General features: G+C 42.1%; 1 protein-coding gene across 1 annotated transcript in view; it reads left to right on the top strand.

The window, feature by feature from the left end:
• The first annotated feature begins 6,049 nt into the window (after nucleotides 1-6,049).
• The window catches only part of LOC120916521 (galactoside alpha-(1,2)-fucosyltransferase 2-like), a 28,229-nt gene continuing 12,491 nt past the window's right edge, over nucleotides 6,050-21,787 (top strand). Inside the window, exon 1 of the mRNA XM_040327536.1 lies at nucleotides 6,050-6,186. Within this exon, the coding sequence (XP_040183470.1) occupies nucleotides 6,162-6,186 (25 nt within the window). The 5' untranslated portion in view covers nucleotides 6,050-6,161. The remainder of the gene's footprint in view (nucleotides 6,187-21,787) is intronic.

Genomic DNA, 21,787 nt, shown 5'->3' with positions numbered 1-21,787 from the left:
CAAATAGGGAAATTACCTCTTGTCTGGCTCCCCTGGTAAAACCTGTAATAACCGGTGAGGCTCTAATGTGTATCGCTAGGGGCTCTAAAGCCAGGGCAAACAACAGGGGTGAAAGCGGGCACCCTTGCCGTGTACCCCTAAAGAGCTGGAAGGGGTCTGAAACCTCTCCATCTATTCTCATTCTTGCTAGTGGTGAACTGAAAAAGCAGTTGAACCCATTTTAGAAAAGACAGACCCACCCCAAATCTACTCAAAACTTCCCATAAATAGGGCAATTCAACACTATTGAACGCTTTAGCCGCATTCAAGGAGAAGATGGCCCTATTACCTGGATTATCGATGGGTACCTGCATATTAAGAAACAACCTACGTAGGTTTTGAGAGGTGGATCTGGTTGGTATAAAGCTAGACTGATCCCTGTGCACCACATGATAAATGCACTTGGACAATCTTCACATCAAATGTCAGTAGGGAGATGGGCCTGTACGAATCCGGGGAAAGAGGATCCTTCCCGGGCTTCAACAGAACCACTATCAGCACCTCATTCATAGAGGGGGGGAAGCGTTCCAATTACAAAGGCTGTGTTGTAGACCCTCAAAAGAATAGGAATAAGTTGATCAGAGTAGTGACTATAAACCTCGGAAGGAAGGCCATCCGCCCCTGGCGCCTGCCCATTCCGAGCGTGCGCCAGTGCCTCCAGGAGTTTCTCCTTAGTCAAAGGAGCATTAAGCAATGCCACGTCAGAGGCGGGTAGACTCGGTTTAGGGCAGGGGTCTCAAACTCGCGGCCCTCCAGCTGTTACAAAACTACAAGTCCCATCATGCCTCTGCCTGTGGGAGTAATGCTTGTAATTGTCAGCCTTGCAATGCCTCATGGGACTTGTAGTTCTGCAACAGCTGGAGGGCCACCAGTTTGAGACCCCTGGTTTAGGGTATCTATCTAGGAAGGAGTGAAGCTCCTCAGAAGAAGGTCGGACCTTGGATGTATAAACATCTTGAAAAAAGTTGGTAAAACAGCCCATAATGGACTGCGTAGAGTAACATACCCCCCCCCTAGCATCTGTCATGGCCACAATATGCAAAGGGGGCTGTTGCGACTTAGCCAGGAGTGCCAGCATATGACCCGTGTTCTCCCCCTCCTCAAAGTGCTTTTGTTGCAAAAAGAACCGTTTGTTTTCTGCTAATTGAAGGGATAGATCTTTGAGCATGGATTGTGATACCAACCACTTCCTTTTATTAAAATATGTAGGGTCTGCCACATAATCTGTCTCCGAGCGGTGGGCCTCATCTAAGACCTGCATCTCCCATTCCTTAGTATTAGATTTGATACGGGATATAATTTTAATGAATTGACCTTGCACATAGGCTTTAGCTGTATCCCACACCATCTGTAAATCAGTCGAGCCTATATTGTCTCTAAAGAACTCTGTCAGGAGTAATGGGACAGGGTCAGAGTCTGGTATGAGAGACAGCCCGAATGGGTTAAGCTTCCAGAGGCTTCCAGACCTGCCCTCGCTCCCAACCTCAAATCTACCGTTAACGGGGAATGATCCGAGGTTTGCCTCGGATGATATTGAGACAATTCCACTACTGGCAGCAAAAGATCATTGCCCAAACCCAGATCTATCCCCCGACAGAGGCCGATTGACACGAAAATACTTTGGAATCAGGGTTATGCATTCTACACACATCCGTGAGACCCAATTCCCCCACTAGGCGAGCAAAAGGTGTGGGACCCCGTCTCCCTTGTGCATCTGTACCCACACCAGGCCTAAATTTGTCCTTTTCATAGTCCAGATAATTATTAAAGTCCCCCAAGACCAATACAGGGATACGCGGAAGACGTGACATAAACTCTGCCAACTTTTAAGGACACTAGATGAGAACGGAGGAGGAATATAAATTCCTGCCAATACACACTTCATCCCCAGGAGGGTACAAAAAAGAAAAACATATCTACCTTCTGGATCAATCTTAGCATCTATAAAAGAGTATTGAGTACCCCTACGAATCAGAACACTCACCGCCCTCGAGTACACCAAATGAGTAGCATGGTATTGGTGACAAAATTGTCGGGCAGCAAATTTTGGAGTGGTCCCTGGAGGGAGGTGAGTCTCCTGTAAACAAATCACGTCAGCACCCAATCTCTTGATCGTGTGCAGCACGGCCAGGCATTTCACCGGATTATTTAGACCCCTGACATTCCATGAAAGACATCTAGTTAACTTAGACATGTTATATTCAGTATAATGAGAGTAGGATGCAAATACACCTGCATGGGGAAGTCAAGGAGATAGTAGCCAGAACGACAAACAAGAAAAACAACCAAAGTCATCTCATTATGGGACAATAGAGGAGCAAGCTTGTGTGACAGGTATCCTTGTGGGAGACAAAAAAACAGTTACAGTAATATAGGGTATGGGTCAGAGAGGACAAAAAAGTCAGCAAAAAGTAGAAAACAATAACAAAGTTCAAGGTCATGGTGAAATCTCCAGTCAGCAAAAACAAATGTAGACCGGCCAACATGGCCAGAAAAACTGTGCAAAGGGTTCTTCAAAGGCCTGCGTCAGACCTTACTGGGGGCAACAGTGGAAGCGCACAACAGTGTCTTAGAAACTTCTCAACAGCAAAAATAGAGGCCAGAGTAACCAAAGCGAACATAACCCGCCTTATCATAGGTAGCGTGGAAAAAACAAACTTGGTAGACAAAAGTGCTGCTATATGTATCACGGGTCAGCCGGACGCCTGACATGGGCCTCCCTGATCGACTGTTCTTCTCGATCCAACCACTGCGCAGCAGTAGCAGGAGAATCTGAAGGACCGTTCTCATCGGTTAACTGATGAAGCTGACTGATGGTTCGTCGCGCATACACACCATCGGTTAAGTAACCGATCGTGTCAGAACGCGGTGCCGTAAAACACAACGACGTGTTGAAAAAAATGAAGTTCTATGCTTCCAAGCATGCGTCGACTTGATTCTGAGCATGCGCGGGTTTTTAACCGATGCTTTTGCATACTAACGATCGGTTTTGACCTATCAGTTAGGCGTCCATCGGTTCAATTTTAAAGCAAGTTCCTATTTTTTTGACCGAAGGTAAGCTAACCGATGGGGCCCACACACGATCGGTTTTGGACCGATGAAAACGGTCCTTCAGACCATTCTCATCGGATGAACCGATCGTGTGTACGCGGCCTAACTGCCCATAACTAATGTATGAATTGTTTGTTATAGTGCTGTTATGTTTTGTTAATTATGTGGTCAATTCCTAATTTGAACAAGAGATGGGATTGATCGGGTAAATGGAATAGCCATTTATTTATCAAACATTTATTCACGATTATCAAAGCATGTGTTTCTGATTCGCTCTGTATGTATGTATGTATGTATGTATGTATGTATGTATATGTGTATATATATATATATATAAATATATATATAAAGATATGTATGTATGTATGTATCTGACTACGTGTATATATATATATATATATATATATATATATATATATATATATATATATAGGCCCAGATTCACGAACGACTTACGCCGACGTATCTTCTTATACGCCGCGTAAGTTCTAGAATGCGCCGTCGTATCTATGCGCCTTATTCTCAATGCAAGATACACCTGAATTTCGGCCTGATCTGACCGACGTAAGTCTCCTACGCCGTCGTATCTTGGGTGCATATTTACGCTGGCCGCTAGGGGCGCTTCCGTTGATTTACGCGTCGAATATGTAAATGACCTAGGTATGCCGATTCACGAACGTACTTTTGCCCGTCGCAGTAAGCTACGCCGTTTACATAAGGCGTACGTCCGGCGTTTAGTTATCCCTCATAAAGCAGGGGTAAGTCATGTTAGGGTATGGACGTCGGAACAGCTGTCGGATTTTACGTCGTTTGCATAAGTCGTACATGAATGGGGCTGGGCGTAGGTTACGTTCACGTCGAAAGCATTGAGCCAACGTATCTTAGGGAGTATATGCAACGTGATGCTGAGCATGCGCCGTTCGTTCGGGAATTCATTTAAATGGGGTCATGGATAATTTTAATACAACACGCCCACTACCTTCCTAATTTGAATTAAGCGGGCTTACGCCGGCCCATTTACGCTACGCTGCCGTAACTTAGGGAACAAGTGCTTTGTGAATACTGCTCTTGCCTCTCAGAGTTACGTCGGCGTATCGCATATGAGATGCGCTACGCCCGCTCAACCATACGCCGAGCTACCTGAATCTGGCCCATTGTGTGTATATATGGGTATTCTGTTAGAAATCATATTGTGGAAAAATGTAACTTGACTATGTTCAGAAATTGATTAAGCAAGTAACAGGACGTAGCCACTATTACTTTTGTTCCTGAACAAATGTCATTCACACCTCCCCATGTGAAGAGGTTTATCTGGCATTTTGCCAGAGAATCTAGGAAATGACATGTAGATGCTAAATGACCATTTGTCTTTGAATGTAAAATACTAACAAATTGTCAGTATTTCAGAATAGGCCCATTTAAGGTGCCTCCCCCTTTAAAATGTATAAATTGGTCAGAAGCTGCCAGCCTCAGTAGAACACTTTTATTGATTGTATTACCATGTACACATGATGTTCTCCAGGCTTGTAGTTATCTGCTTGCTTGTATATTAAATACATCCTTTTGAAATGAATTTGGATTCAGCAGTCAACGTTACTGAAAGTCCTTAAGTTAATGACTTTCCCTATCAGTGTTCATGTGTTCGAGCAAATTTTTTGCTTGTTCGCATTGTTCTGGTGCGAACCGAACTGGAGGTGTTCGGCTCATCCCTAGTTGTGATATGGTCACCTAGTCTTCACCTGGCTGCTATCCCCGGTTTGAATGGGATTTCTCACCTCAGCCCAGGGGAGGATCCCCATCCCTGTCCCCCCATCTTCCTTTAAATATAGTTTGGGTGTCGGTATTGGACCATTTTGTAAGTTATAGACCCACCTTTTTTTTAGAGATGGTTCTTTTTAAAGGGTATCCTATATTTATACATATGTAATTGATTTAATTTCAGAGCATTTTACTCCTTATGAGTGGTTTGAGCCATGAAACGTGCGTCGAGTACACTTTGAACTCATACCCAGACAAGTTTGCTTATGTTTATTATTAATGGATGAATGATCTATGAAATTGTACTGCCAATCATGTTGTATTTTACTTTGTATAATAATTGTATGTGTATACAAGTGAACTGTTATTAACAGTATATCATGTCGTTTACCAAAGATTGATCATTTTTAACTTGATTTGGAATTAAAAAACAATTTAATGATCAATAAAAACTAGATATTTATTAGGTGACATGTCTCATATAAAGTCCAATTCTTTCCCCCTTCATTTTTTGTTTAAACATATTATAGGGATGGAGGTTTGTCACTGCTATGATTAGGTTGTGTCAGGTCACATTATTACAACTGGCCACATCCATCCATTTAGTTCACCTGTTCAGCAAACCGCTTGAGTTTGGGTCGAAATCTTGGTAAACCTGGACCCGAAGATCATACCTTAATCCTGAATAGTCATCAGCTCAAGAATGTTTGGATCCTAGTCTGCACCCACCTAAGTACGCTCCGCAGGAAGTTGTCACTGTACTGACCAAGGCATTTCCCACCCAGCACCTGCACGTGTATGTCTCTTGTATCTGAGGTGGGGAATTGCCTGGCCTCATATGATTGACCCAGTACAGGTAATAGCTTCCTGGCAGGATTGCTCAGGTGGGTTCAGGATAGGATCCAATCACCCCTGAGCTCATCCCCCAATACTGAAAAGGATAAGCTTCTACCTACCCATCTGACCACCCTCCAAATTACACAATCTTAGCCCTGTAATGAAGATGATTTCCTAAGTGCCTTTTAAGCCTTTAGGTTTTCTGTGCTGCATCATTTATATTATCTTGAATACAATCACATTTCATCTATATTTAACAAGATGATGGATAATCCCAAAGACAATTTGTGCTTGATTCTGTGATTTGGAGAAGCAGGAATACAGGTTGCCACACCCCGAATGACACGATCTCTCAAGGTTCAGCTTACCTGTCACACTCCCCTCTTCCTTATACTAGTAGGTAATTATGGAGCAGGTGCTTTCTCGTTATTCTGGCTGACTGGAGTGAAGAAAACAGGTTGTATAGTTGAAGAGACATGAAGTGGCATCCTGGTATTTTAGGTGAGTACATTTGCTTATGTACTACTCTCTATCCGTACTCTTAGACTATATTCACACTGGAACTTTTGCATTTAGCTTTTCTTAACACAGAAGAAGTTATTTGGGAAGTAGGAACAACTTTTTATGCCTTCCCAGATATTTTTTTTCTGCATTTAGATGTTCCTGCTTTAACGAAGATTTAGCATTATTCACATGCATTTAATTGGTTAATGCAAACACAGAACTCTATTTTCTCCGAATGCAGCTAAATTGGCTGCATCTAAATGTAGGCAAATACTGTTTGAATGATAACTCTGGATTTATATGCATTTAGAAATGTCCTCTATTTTTCTTTTATTATTATTGCCAATGTGAATGGGGCCTTAGTTCTATGACACTGCCATCTGCCCACATTACTTGGTTGATTTTTTTGGTAAAACAAAAATATATATATATATTTATCATCATTTCTAATATTATTATTCAGTATTATTTTGTTCTTTTTATATCCCAAGACAATTGCTTGAGAGCCACTGGTACCTGTCTGGTTAAAGACCTGCTGCATTAAACTTGTCACACACATTACAAACTAATTTAAATTAATTTACATTGAATTCATGTTAGAATACATTTTACATAAATAATGGATGAATTGGTGAAACATTTTTATCATTAGATTTATGTGGTATGTAATCTGTGTGGTGGGCAGTGGTGTATTTAGGTTTTGTGCTGCCCTAGGCCTGACTAAACTTGTGCACCCCCTAATTTAAATATGAGCCACTTCTTCCTGTCAAGGTCACGCCCCTTTCTGTTTAAGACCCGTCCTTGTTTATATACTATATAATATTTAAATATACATTCATATTTAAATACAGAGAATTACATAAAATCAAGAAGTACATAGTATTCTTTTCAAATAATTGAGACACTGCAAATTGATATCGGTATTTGGCCCATTTTCCTTTAGAATAGCTCTTTCATTTCCAAGTCTTACCACCCAAAGCCCCGTAAAATGTCACTATCAAAAAATCTGGAAATCTTTACCTATTCAATGGAATCTTCCCTCAGTCCATCTTTTAAGGAATGTTTTAATGTAGTCAATATTATCATAATTGATAAATGGTGTCTCTTTCCTTTAACCACCTCAATACTGGGCACTTTCACCCCCTTCTTGCCCAAGCCATTTTTCAGCTTTCAGCGCTGTCACACTTTGAATGACAATTGCGCGGTCATGAAGATCATACCTTAATCCTGAATAGTCATTAGCTCAAGAATGTTTGGATCCTAGTCTGCACCCACCTAAGTAAGCTCCGCAGGAAGTTGTCACTGTACTGTACCCAAATTAAATTTTTATGTACCCAAATTAATTAAATTAAATGTACCCAAATTAAATTTTTATATTTTTTTCCCCCACAAATAGCTTTCTTTTGGTGGTTTTTGATCTCCTCAATTAATTAAATTAAATGTACCCAAATTAAATTTTTATATTTTTTTTTCCCCACAAATAGCTTTCTTTTGGTGGTCTTTGATCACCTCTGCGTTTTTTTATTTGTTTGCCCTATAAACAAAATAGAGCGTCAATTTTGAATAAAATGCAATATTTTTTACTTTTTTTTGCTATATAATAAATATCCCCCAAAAATATATAAAAAATAATATTTTTCTCAGTTTAGGCCGATACGTATTCTTTTACATACTTTTGGTTAAAAAATTGCAATAAGATGCGCGTCCACGTGAGGACGTGATGACGCGATGCATTCACGGGCGGGGGAGCGAAGAGCGATGGGACCGCTAGGAGGAGGAGGGACGGACTGAGCCGGACGAGAGGGGGAGACAGCAACTTCCTTACGCCGCACATGCTGCCCATCGGCTCTCCACTGAACCACCGGACCCACTCGTTCCTTGTGACGCTAAGGGCTGCGGGCGGTGAAGTATCGTGCCGCGCCGCAGCACCGGTAAATAGATACAGGACGTGGGGTAAGTAGTGGGAGGACGGCACCTGTCGACTGCAACGGCTCCAGCCAACACAAGAGTGAGTATGCCGAGACAGCGTGTATGCTGAGCCTGGATGGAAGGATATCATCTGCATCCCTCCTCTCAGCCGATCCAGACAATGAGGTACATTCAATGCTAACAATTAAATTGTGAAGAAAAATTGGAATGTTTGAAAACAGCAATTTAATGCAGATCCATGGAGAGGAGAGAGGTATTCTTTGTTTTCTTTCCCCGAGAAATTAAATTAAGAGCTGCATTGCATGATATGATGTAGAACAATTTATCACATTTGAACACAAGAGAATGGAAGACCAATAAGGGAAGCTAACAGGAACCCCGAGATAACCAGCTGTGTATGCTAAGCGAAGTTATATAGAGAGGTGGATAAGAGATGTCACTATGAATAACTGATTGTTACAGCACTTTCTTATACTACTCGATTGGGGGGGACTATTAATTTTACATATGAACTTCCTAAAATAGGTAAAACTGGCATATACCTTCTATACCTTCTATACTCAAAATTTTACCTGCATGTTCTGCTTGAAGCCTGTCCATTCGTATTCTCTAAATTATTTATTTATTTAACTTTGTTTCCTTGCATTTGATTGAGGGGAACTTATACGCCCCATATCTTTTGGGGAATTTTCAGGCACCTCTGGTGTGGGACCTTTATTTTTACTCCTTTTTCTCTGGAATCTTCCAAATTCCCCGGACCTTAAACAGCAGGAAAAGGGAAAGATCTGGGGAGGTACCCTGCCCCCCTCTTTAACGCACTATAACCGAATGGTAAATAGGGGAACTCTGTCTACCCATATTCAATGCATATACAAATACTATTTGTTGTAATTGATCAAGAGCGGATATATTGGTATATTGATAAGCATCGCTTAAACTGTCAGAACTGCTGAAATAATACTAGTAGGTTAAGAGCTAAAAAAAAAAAAAAGGGGGTAGAGGGGGAGAAAATAAAATCAAAATAGCGAATCCCTACAAAGTAGACCTCTGGCACAACCCAGCATAGCACTCTATATCGGTCCCTCCCTTTATATTGGTTTTTGTATCAATTGGGGAATTAAGAGGTCAAGCTGGGGAAGAGAATAAGAAAGAAGGAGACTAATATGAGCAGAATGACGAGTAGATCAACAAAAGGGGGACCCCCAACTACTCCAAGCAACACAACAGCAACAAGCTCAATAAGGCCATTCGTAACTAGAGGGGAAAGTCCGCGTGTCCCTGGAGCCCAGGGTGCAACAAAGCAACAACAAGTGAACAAAACAAAAAAAGTTGAAAATAAGAAACCCCAGAGTGATATGTCCAGAGAAACATCTATAGAACTAAGAGAGGAGGGGCCCACCGGAAGCGTATTAGAAAGCAGCAGGATGGATGAACGAAGCACGGACACTCAGGCCCCCTCAAAGGGAGAAATGGCGGAGATGCTGTTAAGATTGGAAAACGTGATAAAAAGTGAAATACAGAACTTAAGGACAGACTTCGGTCACATGCTCTCCAGAATAGAAACAGTTGAGGAACAAATAGAGAAACAAGAACAGGAATCAAATACACTAAAAGCCCAGATGGATCAGATCCAACTTCAACAGAGACATATTCTCTATAAATTGGAGGATCAGGAAAATAGAAGCCGGAGACAAAACTTAAGGATAAGGTCGATACCAGAGAAGAGGGGAGAGGACCTCAGGATAATAACACAGACGATATTTAATCCACTACTAGAAAGAACAATAGACAACCCAATTAGGATTGAAAGGGTACATCGGGTAGGAAATCCGAAAAGAGCGACTACCGAGCGAACAAGAGATGTCATAATAAGGTTCGGATTTTATGAAGATAAAGAAGCAATTTGGAAAAAGCTGAGGGGACAACCCCCGGTAGTGTTCGAAGGAACGGAGCTGCAGATATTCACCGACGTGGCCCCAGAAACCCTGGCAAGGAGATGGACATTAAAACCACTCTTAAAACAGATGACAGATCTGAAGATCAAGTATAATTGGGGTTTCCCTGCTTGCCTAATTGGAACAAAAGAGGGGAGATCGGCGACACTAAGATTCCCCGAGGACTTGAATGAATTCTGTAGGAAGTTGGATATTCAGGTCCCTGACCTGCCGGGCTGGGGGTAGGGGGGGAGGGGGGGATGGGAGGAGGGGGGGAGGGGGGGAGGGTGGGAACCCCCCCCCGTCCTCTTTTCCTCAGCTCCCCTTCTGGTAGTACCTTTTTCTCTTCTGGACTGCGGTAGAAGTTCCCAGTTAGCCTTTTTCTGTTTTTTTTTTTTCTTGGTCTCCCCTCTGACTTCCGGCTTGGGACAGGTCCCTTCCTCCCCCCCCCTCCTGGGTGGAGAACCGGAGGGGGGGGTGGTCCCAGACCCCACCCGGAATGTTCTGAACCATGACATGGAAGATGGTTCAAAGGTCTTCAATAGGCCAGATAGGGGGGGTAGGAGGGAGGAAGGAGGGAAGGGGGAGGGGATGGGAGGGAGGGAGGGAGGGTTGGGCAGGGTGGGAAGAGGGGATGGGAGGGAGGGGGAGGATTGGGTGGGTTGGAGGGAGGGGGGGAGGCATGGGAAGCGGGGAGGGAAGAAACCCTATCTCACCAAAACAATCAGAAGAGACAGTAACCCGAAGAAAGGTAAACAAAGATGCCAGTGATTAAATGTCTGTCTTATAATGTAAAAGGCCTTAACAGCCCAACTAAGAGACATAAGATATTAAAGGAGCTGAAAAGGTATAGGACAGACATTGCCTTCTTACAAGAAACCCATCTTACACTGGGGTCAAATACAAAGATATACTCCCCCGACTTTCCCAGATGGTACTATGGAGATACCATTTCCAAAAGAGCCAGAGGGATAGCAATCGGAATAGCGAAGGGAACTAGGTTCGTCCTGACGGATAGAATGACAGACCCGGAAGGGAGATTCCTCTTTTTAAGGGGAAATCTGGAGGAGGAGGAATACACCCTTGTAAATATATATGCCCCAAATACCTCCCCGATGAAATACCTGTTGGAAATACTAGGGAAATTAAAAGATTTTAGGAGGGGAAAGTTAATATTGGGAGGAGACTTAAATTTTTGTATGGACCCGAAAGTAGACAAGACTCACCAGACAACAGAAACCCAAGACAAACAACTAAGAAAGGTTAAGGAAAGTTTATATAGAAATCAATTAGTAGATACATGGAGGATCTTTAACCCAAGCCAACGAGATTACACGTTCTATTCCCCGGTCCACGGGAGCTACTCTCGGATTGACCACATACTGGTAGACCATAGAATACTGGAAATGGTGGTCGAGACAAGAATAGAAACCATGACGATCTCGGATCACGCCCCTATCAGCATATCCATAAAAATCTCAGGGAATCAAAAGCCCTATCAAAACTGGAGACTTAATGAGGAGCTAATAATCAAAGAGAAAAGTTCCCTGAGGGTTAAAAAAGAATTAGAAGAGTATTTTAAAACAAATGAGATAGAAGGAATTTCTAAAGCAACCCTATGGGATGCTCACAAGGCGGTGATAAGAGGGATCTTGATCTCTGAAGGAGCAAGGAGGAAGAAAGAGGAGAATAGTAAAAGGGAAAAACTAATAGAGGAGATCTTTAATCTTGAACAGAAACATAAGAAAATGGGAAAACAACGAAACCTATATCTAAACCTAGTAAATAAGCGAAATGACCTTAAAGAACTTTTAGATCAGGATATAAAAAGGGAATTTAACTTGATAGCAAGGGAAAGATACAGGTGGGGGAATAAAACAAGCAAACATCTAGCTCGGATGGTACAAAAAAAGAAATCTAGGAATTATATAGATAAAATCAAAAACGAAAAAGGTGAGGTTTCACATACAACAAAAGATATTGCAGAAACATTCAGAGTATACTATGAAAAATTATACTCGGTAGAACAAAAGAACTGGCAAAAAGGGGAAAAAGAAAATAAGATCGCTACATTCTTAAAGGAAGCAGAAATAGCGAAAATTGGACAAATGGAGGCAGAAGAGATGGATAGGCCCATTACGGAAAATGAAATTAAACTAGCATTAACAAGTACAGAAGCCGGTAAAAGCCCGGGCCCTGACGGCTTCACTGTGATGTATTACAAAAAATACAAGGAGATTCTCCTCCCAAAACTATGCCAGTATTTTAATGGCCTTGGAAGAGAGTATAAATTAAGTAAAGAAGCATCAGAGGCAACCATCACGGTTATTCCAAAGGAAGGTAAAGACACGGGAAGCTGCTCAGGGTACAGGCCGATATCTCTCTTAAACACTGATATAAAACTGTACGCAAAGGTACTGGCCGGAAGAGTAAGACAGGAAATGACAAAATTGGTACACCCGGACCAAACGGGCTTTGTCCAAGGTAGAGAGGGTAGAGACAATGGAGTAAAAACACTCTTGATACTCCAGAGAATGAAGGCGGTAGGGTCCCCAGGTCTACTTCTGTCGATCGATGCAGAAAAAGCGTTCGACAGAGTAGACTGGGGATTTATGTTGCTTACCCTGAAGGACATGGGGTTCGGACAGAGAATGATAGATTGGATTGCAGCACTTTATGTGTCGCCCACAGCCAAAATAAAGATAAACGGAAGTTTATCCCAAACTTTCTCAATGAAAAATGGTACAAGGCAGGGGTGTCCTCTGTCGCCGCTCCTGTTTGTGCTCTCATTGGAGCCTCTATTGGTCAGGATCCGGAACTGCCAAGAAATAAAAGGGGTTAAAATAGGAGAGGAGGAATACAAACTTTCTGCATTTGCAGACGATGTCCTGTTCTATTTAGATAAACCCAAAACATCAATACCAAACCTATTAAACCTATGCAGAGAGTACGGGGAAATTGCGAACTTCAAAATAAACCTCACCAAAACGGAGATTATGAGTATAAATATAAGTAAATGGGAAGAGCAACTCTTGAAAGTGAAGTACCATTTCGCCTGGGTCAAAGAACTTAAATACCTAGGGATACTCTTAGCAAATTCTACAAAAAAAATGTATAAAATAAACTTCATCCCCCTATTAAATGACATCAAGACAGAAACAAAAAGAGTGGAAAATAGAGCAATATCATGGATAGGACGAATCAATTATTGCAAAATGGTTATTATACCTAAAATCATATATAAATTTCAGATGATTCCCATAGCCCTCCCGAGAACACTATTCTCAGTATTAAAAAAATTAATTATGAATTACATATGGAAAAATAAGAAACATAGGATATCACTCCAGACCCTAAAACAACCAAAAAAAAAGGGGGGTTTAGCGGTACCGGATGTTAAAGGATACTATGACGCGGTGGTTATAACAAGGGTGGTGGAGTGGGCCAGAGCCAACAAAGAAAAAAGGTGGGTAAGATTAGAAAATGAATTAGCACAGGTGAGGTTGGACAAGATAATTTGGAACCCTCCCCAATTTAGGACACTAGATAAAAACGCACATGAAATAACAAAAAATGCACTTAAAATATGGGACAAGGTGTATAAAAAAATTCAGAAGGAACATAATTCACCTTTTATAGCACTAAAAAATAATGATTATTTTGCACCAGGTAAAACACAAGTGGGGGGTAATTGGATTAAACAGGACACTGTACAACTAAGGGATATAACGAAGGACGGCCATATAATAACACTACAAGAGTTAAAATTTAAAAATAATTTAATGGAAATCAACGAATGGAGGTATCAGCAGCTTAAACATTTTGTTCAGGATCTCCCAGGACCACTGAGAACGGGAGACCAGTTAACAGACTTAGAAAAAATATGTTCCACGGAAAGATCTAAAGGAACTACCTCAAAGTTATACAGAATTCTATTGAAGATAGATGAGCAGAATATACCCCCATTCATTAGAAAATGGGAAAGGGAACTGGGAACACAGCGGGATAGGGGCACAATAGATAAAATGTTGGCTCTGACACACTCCTCAGCGGTAGATAGCCGTACTGCGGAGATGTGCTTTAAATGTATATCCGGATGGTACATGACCCCGGATAAGATAAAAAAGTATAATGAAGAACAGACAGGAGAGTGTTGGAGGGGATGTAAAACATCAGGAAATATGGCACATCTCTGGTGGGGATGCCCTAAGATCAAGAAGTATTGGGAACAAATTTTGACCTGTGTGGAAGAGATCACGGGGAAAAAGATAAAGATGGACCCATGGGTCATCCTATTCCATGGGGGGGAGGAAGGTATAAAGAGCTATAGGAAATCGCTTGTACCGCACCTACTCAACGCCGCTAAGAGACTTATACCAAGGAAGTGGCAAGAGGTGGAGTGCCCCTTAATCTGGGAATGGATAGATGCGGTTGAAGAAACATACAAAATGGAAGAACTAAAAGAGGCTATAGAAGGCAATAACATTTTACAAATCACGAAATGGAATAAATGGAGGACTTTTAAGAAATCGTGGAGTTACGCAGAAAAATTAAGGATAGATACTTAAAAGAGGCATTAGAAGAAAATTAGAAAGAACTAGAGATATAAGAGATTGTTTAAGGTGAGATAGGGGGGGATGGGGGGGAAGGATTGGGGGGGGGATAATTATAATCACAAATACTTTGCGCCTCTTAAGCACGAGGAATGATATTAAATAAATAACATATAAATACTTATATTTAAAGGAAAAAAAAAAAAAAAAAAAGAGGGAGGAAAAAAGCAAACTTCCACATAAAAGAAGAGACACTTATGATGCAAAACCAATATAGAGATGCAATGGGCTGGTACGCAGAACATGAGCATATAATGCACACTATATGAGGTTGAGTCTGAAGTGGAAAAAAAAAAAAAAAAAAAAAAAAAAAAAAATTGCAATAAGCGTATATTGATTGGTTTACGCAAAAGTTATAGCGGCTACAAAACAGGGGATAGATTTATAGCATTTTTTTTACTAGTAATGGTGGCGATCTGCAATTTTTATCATGACTGTGATATTGTGCAGACACATAGGACACTTTAGACACTATTTTGGGACCATTCACATTTATACAGCGAACAGTCCTATTAATATGCACTGATTACTGTGCAAATGTGACTGGCAGGGAAGGAGTTAACACTAGAGGGGGATCAAGGGGTTAAACGTGTACCCTAGTGAGTGATTCTAACTGTAGGGGGAGGGGACTGACTGGGGGAGGTGGCCGATCGGTGTCCCTATGTATAAGGGACACACCATCGGTCTCCTCTCCCTGACAGGACGTGGATCTCTGTGTTTACACACAGAGATCCATGGTCCTGCTCAGTTACTGGGCAATCGCGGGTGCCCGGCGGACATCGCAGCCACCGGGCACACGCATCGGGTTCCCTGTGACACGGCGGGTAACCCCCCCCCCCCACCAGTGGCTCAGGAAGGTGGGGGGGTTCATATGACGTCCTCCCAGAACGAGAGGCTTATCGTCCTGCCTTCATCTGACGGCGGGCGGTAGCCTAGTGGTTAAACAGAGTAGGAACACAATCATTTCAAATGTTAAATTAATATGTACAGTATCTTGAATAAACCACTTACTCAAGCTGCAGTTCTACTCCACAGCCTCCTAACCATTCTATATTTAAACAACACTACATTTATATAATGATATACACTTTGTTTTTTATTTTTCTAAACACTGATAGGCAGCACTGATGGGTGGCAATAACAAATGGCACTGGTAGGCAGCACTATATATATATAAGTGACACTGGTGGGCACTGATTGGCCGCACTGATAGATAACACTGGTGGGCACCGTTGGGACTGCACTGATAATCAGGGTAATGAGGTAACTGTCCACCAGGGTTACCCATTTTTGATCATTGATTTTTGTGAATTTTATTATTCAAGAGTATATACTGTATCTTATCCCAATTACTGGCAAAATATAAGCCCAAATATTGAAATATCTAAATGCATTCCTTACCACCATCCTTGTTTATCAATAAATATTTTCATTGTGTTAATTTTGTACATATAAATATTTCAATCAAATGTACAGTATGATTTTTTTATATATAGTACATGCATATTTTTAACTAATGTTTACAATTGCAGTTCCTATGGCAGTACAAATGTATGTCTTTTTTATTTTTTATTTTTTGTGTTAGTGGCAAAAATTGCATACAAATTGGATTGGAGTTAGGCTGTCATACAGACACTTTTACACTTTGTTGCAGTGTAAACAGGGCCATCTTTTCCATTGGGCACGCTGGGCAGTTGCCCGGGGGCCCCGCTTGCCTGGGGGGCCCCACCGGCTGCCCAGCAACTCCAGTAAAAAATTGTGGAGAGTGACGGGTTAGAACTGCCCATGCCCAGTTTGCGGAAATCACAGAGAAGATCCGGTCCTCCACGAGTGCGGGGGGGTTGCTGATGTAAAAAAATGTAAGGGGGTACTGATGTAAAGGTTCCCCCTCCTATATTAGTGACCCCGCTTACCTTTAGTGTATTTACTCACCAGAGTGCCCCCCACATCAGAGTTCCCCTTTACATTAGAGTCTGCAGGATTCCCCCTTACAATGCAAGGGGGAACTCAGTCTGCGGACCCTGATGTAAGTGGGAAAGAGAAAGCAGTGGACTCTGATATAAGGTGGTCTCTGGTCACCAGAGCCCCCCTCTCCACATCAGAGTTCCCTCCTTAGATCATGATCTGCAGCGTTCCCCTTTACATAAGAGTTCCCTTTCACTGTAAAGGGGAATCCTGCAGACTCTGATGTAAGAGGAAACTCTGTGCTGGCTGGGTTATAGTAACCTGACCTTCATGTCAATGAAGACATTTTTTTTTTACTTTTGTTTAACTTAAACACATTGCTAATAGCACTAACTACTGTTTATGTTTATAGTTTAAATACTGACATTTGCATTGTTCAGCACTGAAAACTGCAATTTTAGGTACTTTTTTTGCACTGGCAGTAAAAAATGTGGTTCTGCCAGTAAATTTTATGATTTTTATCAGTAAATTCTCGTGCGTGATTGTGTAGACAGGGCCCCTGTGCACTGTATTGCCCGGGGGCCTATAATGCTCTTAAGATGACACTGAGTGTAAAGCTGGTCACAGAAAGGGTTTCAAACTAACATTTTTTAGGAAAAGTCTTGGGAAAATGGATACAAACATTCTCTAAACATTCATGTAGTTTGTTTTTAACATTTGATTTTGGAAAGAATAGACTTTAACAAATGAAACACAAACACTGATAGAATTGAGTTCATTTGAGAAAAGTTTTCCATCCTGCTCCTTTTGTTTTCAACCACAGTGACGAGAAAATTCAATATTGAATCCACCCCACTAATGACTAATGGTAGGGCAGCACAGTGGTGCAGTGAGTAGCACTTTCGCCTAGCAGCAAAAGGTTCGCTGGTTCGAATCCCAACCACGACACCATCTGCCTGGAGTTTGCATGTTCTCCCTGTGTCTGCGTGGGTTTCCTCCGGGTACTCCGGTTTCCTCCCACACTCCAAAGACATGCTGGTAGGTAAATTGGATCTCGTCCAAATTGGCCCAGCATATATGTATATATGTGTGTATGACTGTGTGTCCCATTGCGTGTCACGATCCTACAGGGTAAAAATGACCGCACCAGCCAAGCAGATTCTGGCTGGAAAAAGCGCCCAGAGGCTATTTAGTTCGCATGCGTTGCGCTATACAAGTCATTCATTCATTCATTAGAAAAACAAACTTTCTTAGAACCTTCTTTTCCCAAGAATTGCTGGTGAATTGCACTTCAGATTACATCTGGTCTGGAGCTACATGTAAACTGGAGAAATCATTCTTAATTATGGGTCCAAGTTTATCTAAAACAAAAAAAAATCAGCACAATGGACCTTACTTACCTACACTGAGACGATGTATGCCTTGTGATGCTGTGTTTTGCCTTTTCTGAAATTCTTCACCTCTGATCACCCCCCCCACCATAATCTACTAATATTCTGCCGGGGGTTAAAAGAACTAAGGGCCAGATTGACAAAAGAGATACGACGGCGTATCTCCTGATACGCCGTCGTATCTCTGTGATCCGCCCGTCGTAACTATGCGGCTGATTCATAGAATCAGTTACGCATAGATAGCCCTAAGATCCGACAGGTGTAATTGACTTACACCGTCGGATCTTAGGATGCAATTCTAGGCCGGCCGCTAGGTGGCGATTCCATTGCGGTCGGCGTAGAATATGCAAATGACTAGTTACGGCGATCCACGAAGATACGCGCGTTTGTCGCAATCTCTTACGTCGTCGCTAGTCTGTTTTTCCCGTCGCAAACATAGGCCTGCTTTTTCATGGCTTATCTTTAGAACAGCCATGTTAAAGTATGGCCGTCGTTCCCGCGTCGAATTTAAATTTTTTATTTTTTTTGCGTAAGACGTCCGGGAATACGAAACGACGTAACGCACGTCGCCGTTCAAAAAAAACGTTGGGGCGCCGTAATTTCGCGAAAAGCACGTCGGGAAATTTTCACACGGAGCATGCGCAGAACGTTTGGTGCGGGAACGCGCCTAATTTAAATGGTGCCCGCCCCATTTGAATTAAGCGGGCTTGCGCCGAGCGGATTTACGTTACACCGCCGCAAGTTTACAGGTAAGAGCTTTGTGAATCAGGCACTTACGCTGTAAACCTGCGGCGGTGTAACGTAAATGGAATACGTTACGCCGCCGCTGCGCAACGTAAATGTACCTGAATCTGGCCCTAAGGAGCTGTGACAGAAACTTGGCCACCAATCACATGACATTTTTAGTCTCAAGTTATTTGCCAGTGTAGCTCTAGGGTTATTGGGGTATTTCCCATGCTTAACCTAAACCCTGTGCTTTAGATTTTGGTTGTAATTTCCAGGGTTCTGTCACACTGGCTCTAGATCTGGCGAAGTTTGAACTTTTAGCAGTATGTTGTTTCGGATGTTGGATATGGTACTAAAAGTTTCTGTTTGACATCCTTATGCACTTTGCAAAGGCATGAAGACAAGGAGGATGGCCTAAGGCAAGGGTGCCCAACCTGTGGCCCGCGGAGCCCACTGATGTGGCCCACGACCTCCTGCTCTGGGATGGAATAGAATACTGTTATTAAAGGTCACTTTATTACTAAAATCTATGGGCATAGCTCTTCTGCAGTGGTTACTGGGCTGTTTTCAAACTGATCTGCACTGAGTTTACCTGCACTGAGCCATAGACTTCTGTTATTACCTGCGAGTTTGGTGAGCTTTCTGAAAGTGCATGAAACCTGCAGAATATAATGGCCCGGATTCAGATAGAATTACCTATCTATCGGCGGGCGTAACGTATATTAGGGCGCAAGTTCCGTATTCAGAAAGAACTTGCGCCCTAAGTTACGGCGGCGTAACGTATGTGGTCCGGCGTAAGCCCGCCTAATTCAAATCTGGATGATGTGGGCGTGTTTTATTTAAATTTCATGTGACCCCGCGTATTTTACGTTTTTTACGAACGCACGCGCCGTTCGTGAAAGAATCCCAGTGCGCATGCTCGAAATTACGCCGCAAATCGTCATTGCTTTAGACGTGAATGTAAATTACATACAGCCCTATTCGCGAACGACTTACGCAAACAACGTAACATTTTCAAAATTTGACGCGGGAACGACGTCCATACTTAACATAGGATACCCCTCATATAGCAGGGGTAACTTTACGCCGGAAAAAGCCGAACGTAAAAAAATGCGCCGGGCGGACGTACGTTTCTGAATCGGCGTATTTACCTAATTAGCATATTCATTGCATAAATATACGGAAGCGCCACCTAGCGGCCAGCGTAAATATGCAGCCGGTCGGATCTTAGGGAAATCTATGTGTAACTGATTCTATGAATCAGTCGCATAGATACGACAACGCAGCTCAGAGTTACGACGGCGTATCCGGAAATACGCCGTCGTATATCCTTTCTGAATCCGGGCCAATATGTCTATTGCAAAGTGCAGGATATCCAAAGGTACACTGCGGTGCGGGTAAACTGCAGCATATCAGTGTGAAAGACATGTGCCCCTTTAACATGGTCAGTCCGACCAATTGCACCCTTCATTCACCTCTAAGTAGTGGCAGACATAAACCGACTTGTATCCTATCTCCAATCCAATCCGAAAAAAAAATAAAAAAAAATACAGTGGGCCGTGTCCGTGCATATACAGAGCAGATTTTATTTACTATCGCTGGAGAGTGAAAAATCAGGCTCACTTCTGCATAGAAACCAATGAGATTTATTACCAGGCTTAATTAAACAAGCTGGGGTTAGAAACTCATTGGTTTCTATGCAGAAGTGAGCCTGATTTTGCGCTTTTTAGCTTTAGCAAATAAACCCTATTGTGTACTTAACAGTGGGGAATGCCTGTTATGAACAACATTCTTCCAGTAGAGGAGACAAAAGAGCATTTAAATTACTCCATTTGCACAGAACTAATGTACAAAATAGTAAAGTGTAATCAGCGCAAAAACAAACAATACCCCCCCCCCTTATTAAAAAATGCAAGCTGGACAAGATTTTTCACAAAAAAACAAAAGGGAAATATTTAATAGTAGGAAGTGCAGCGCAATAAACAATACAATCACAAAAGATTGTGTGATATTAGCATAAAGTCCAGTAAAGTCCTTATTAAAAGATGATTATTAAAGATATTTTTATAAATATACCCACAGCATTTTTAGTTTACAGATCAATGAAATGGACTGTGGTAAAATTTAAAAAAATGACAGTGAAGTTGTTGGAATCATTTAAAATATCTTTTTCAAACTTACTGCAGCAATACTTTGTGCCAATACTATCAGAAAGTTCCAGATGTATTACTTCTCTATACTTTGCATCCAGTCCAATACATATTTTTTTCACTTCAAGCCCTGATGGAGACAGTGTCTTCTGACTCCTGAAACGCATTGGCTCTGTGATTGTCTCTTAATAAATCTATATGTGGAAAATGTACTTTTGGTTCTGAGTAGAGTTGAGCGGACACCTAGATGTTTGGGTTTGACGGGTTCGGCCGAACTTCGGAAAAAAGTCCGAGACCCGAACTTGACCCCGAACCCGAACCCCATTGAAGTCAATGGGGACCTGAACTTTTCAGTACCTAAATGTCTCTAAAAAACAAATGGAAAGGGCTAGAGGGCTGCAAATGGCAGCAAAATGTTGATAAGAGCATGGCAAGTACTCTGCAAACAAATGTGGATAGGGAAATAACTTACAATAACATAAAATACATACAAAAATAATAATATTTATCTTGACCTAGGAGGACGAGGTCCATATGGAGTATAGGAGGTTGAGGTGGCGGTGGATGTGGCGGTGTAGGTGGAAGCGGCGGTGGAGGAGGACAAGGTAGCCAACACCGGTTTTTGTTTTTAATTTATTTATTTTTTAAATTAGGGTACACCCCAAAAGAGGGAGAAAGATCAAAAGTACAAGAATGGCTGGGTAAGGCTGGTATATGTGTCTATTTTGCACAAGGTACGGACAAGTCCTGCGGGATCCATGCCTGGTTCATTTTAATGAACGTGAGCTTGTCCACATTGGCTCTGGACAGGTGACTGCGCTTGTCTGTGATAACGCCCCCTGCCGTGCTAAATACACGTTCAGATAATACACTGGCTGCAGGGCAGGCCAGCACCTCAAAGGCGTAAAGGGCAAGTTCAGGCCATGTGCCCAATTTGGAGACCCAGAAGT

This window comes from Rana temporaria, chromosome 10 (assembly GCF_905171775.1).
Source record: "Rana temporaria chromosome 10, aRanTem1.1, whole genome shotgun sequence".
NCBI lineage: Eukaryota > Metazoa > Chordata > Amphibia > Anura > Ranidae > Rana > Rana temporaria.
The sequence above is the reverse complement of the archived record's forward strand: the minus strand, read 5'-3'. Positions and strand labels throughout refer to the sequence as shown.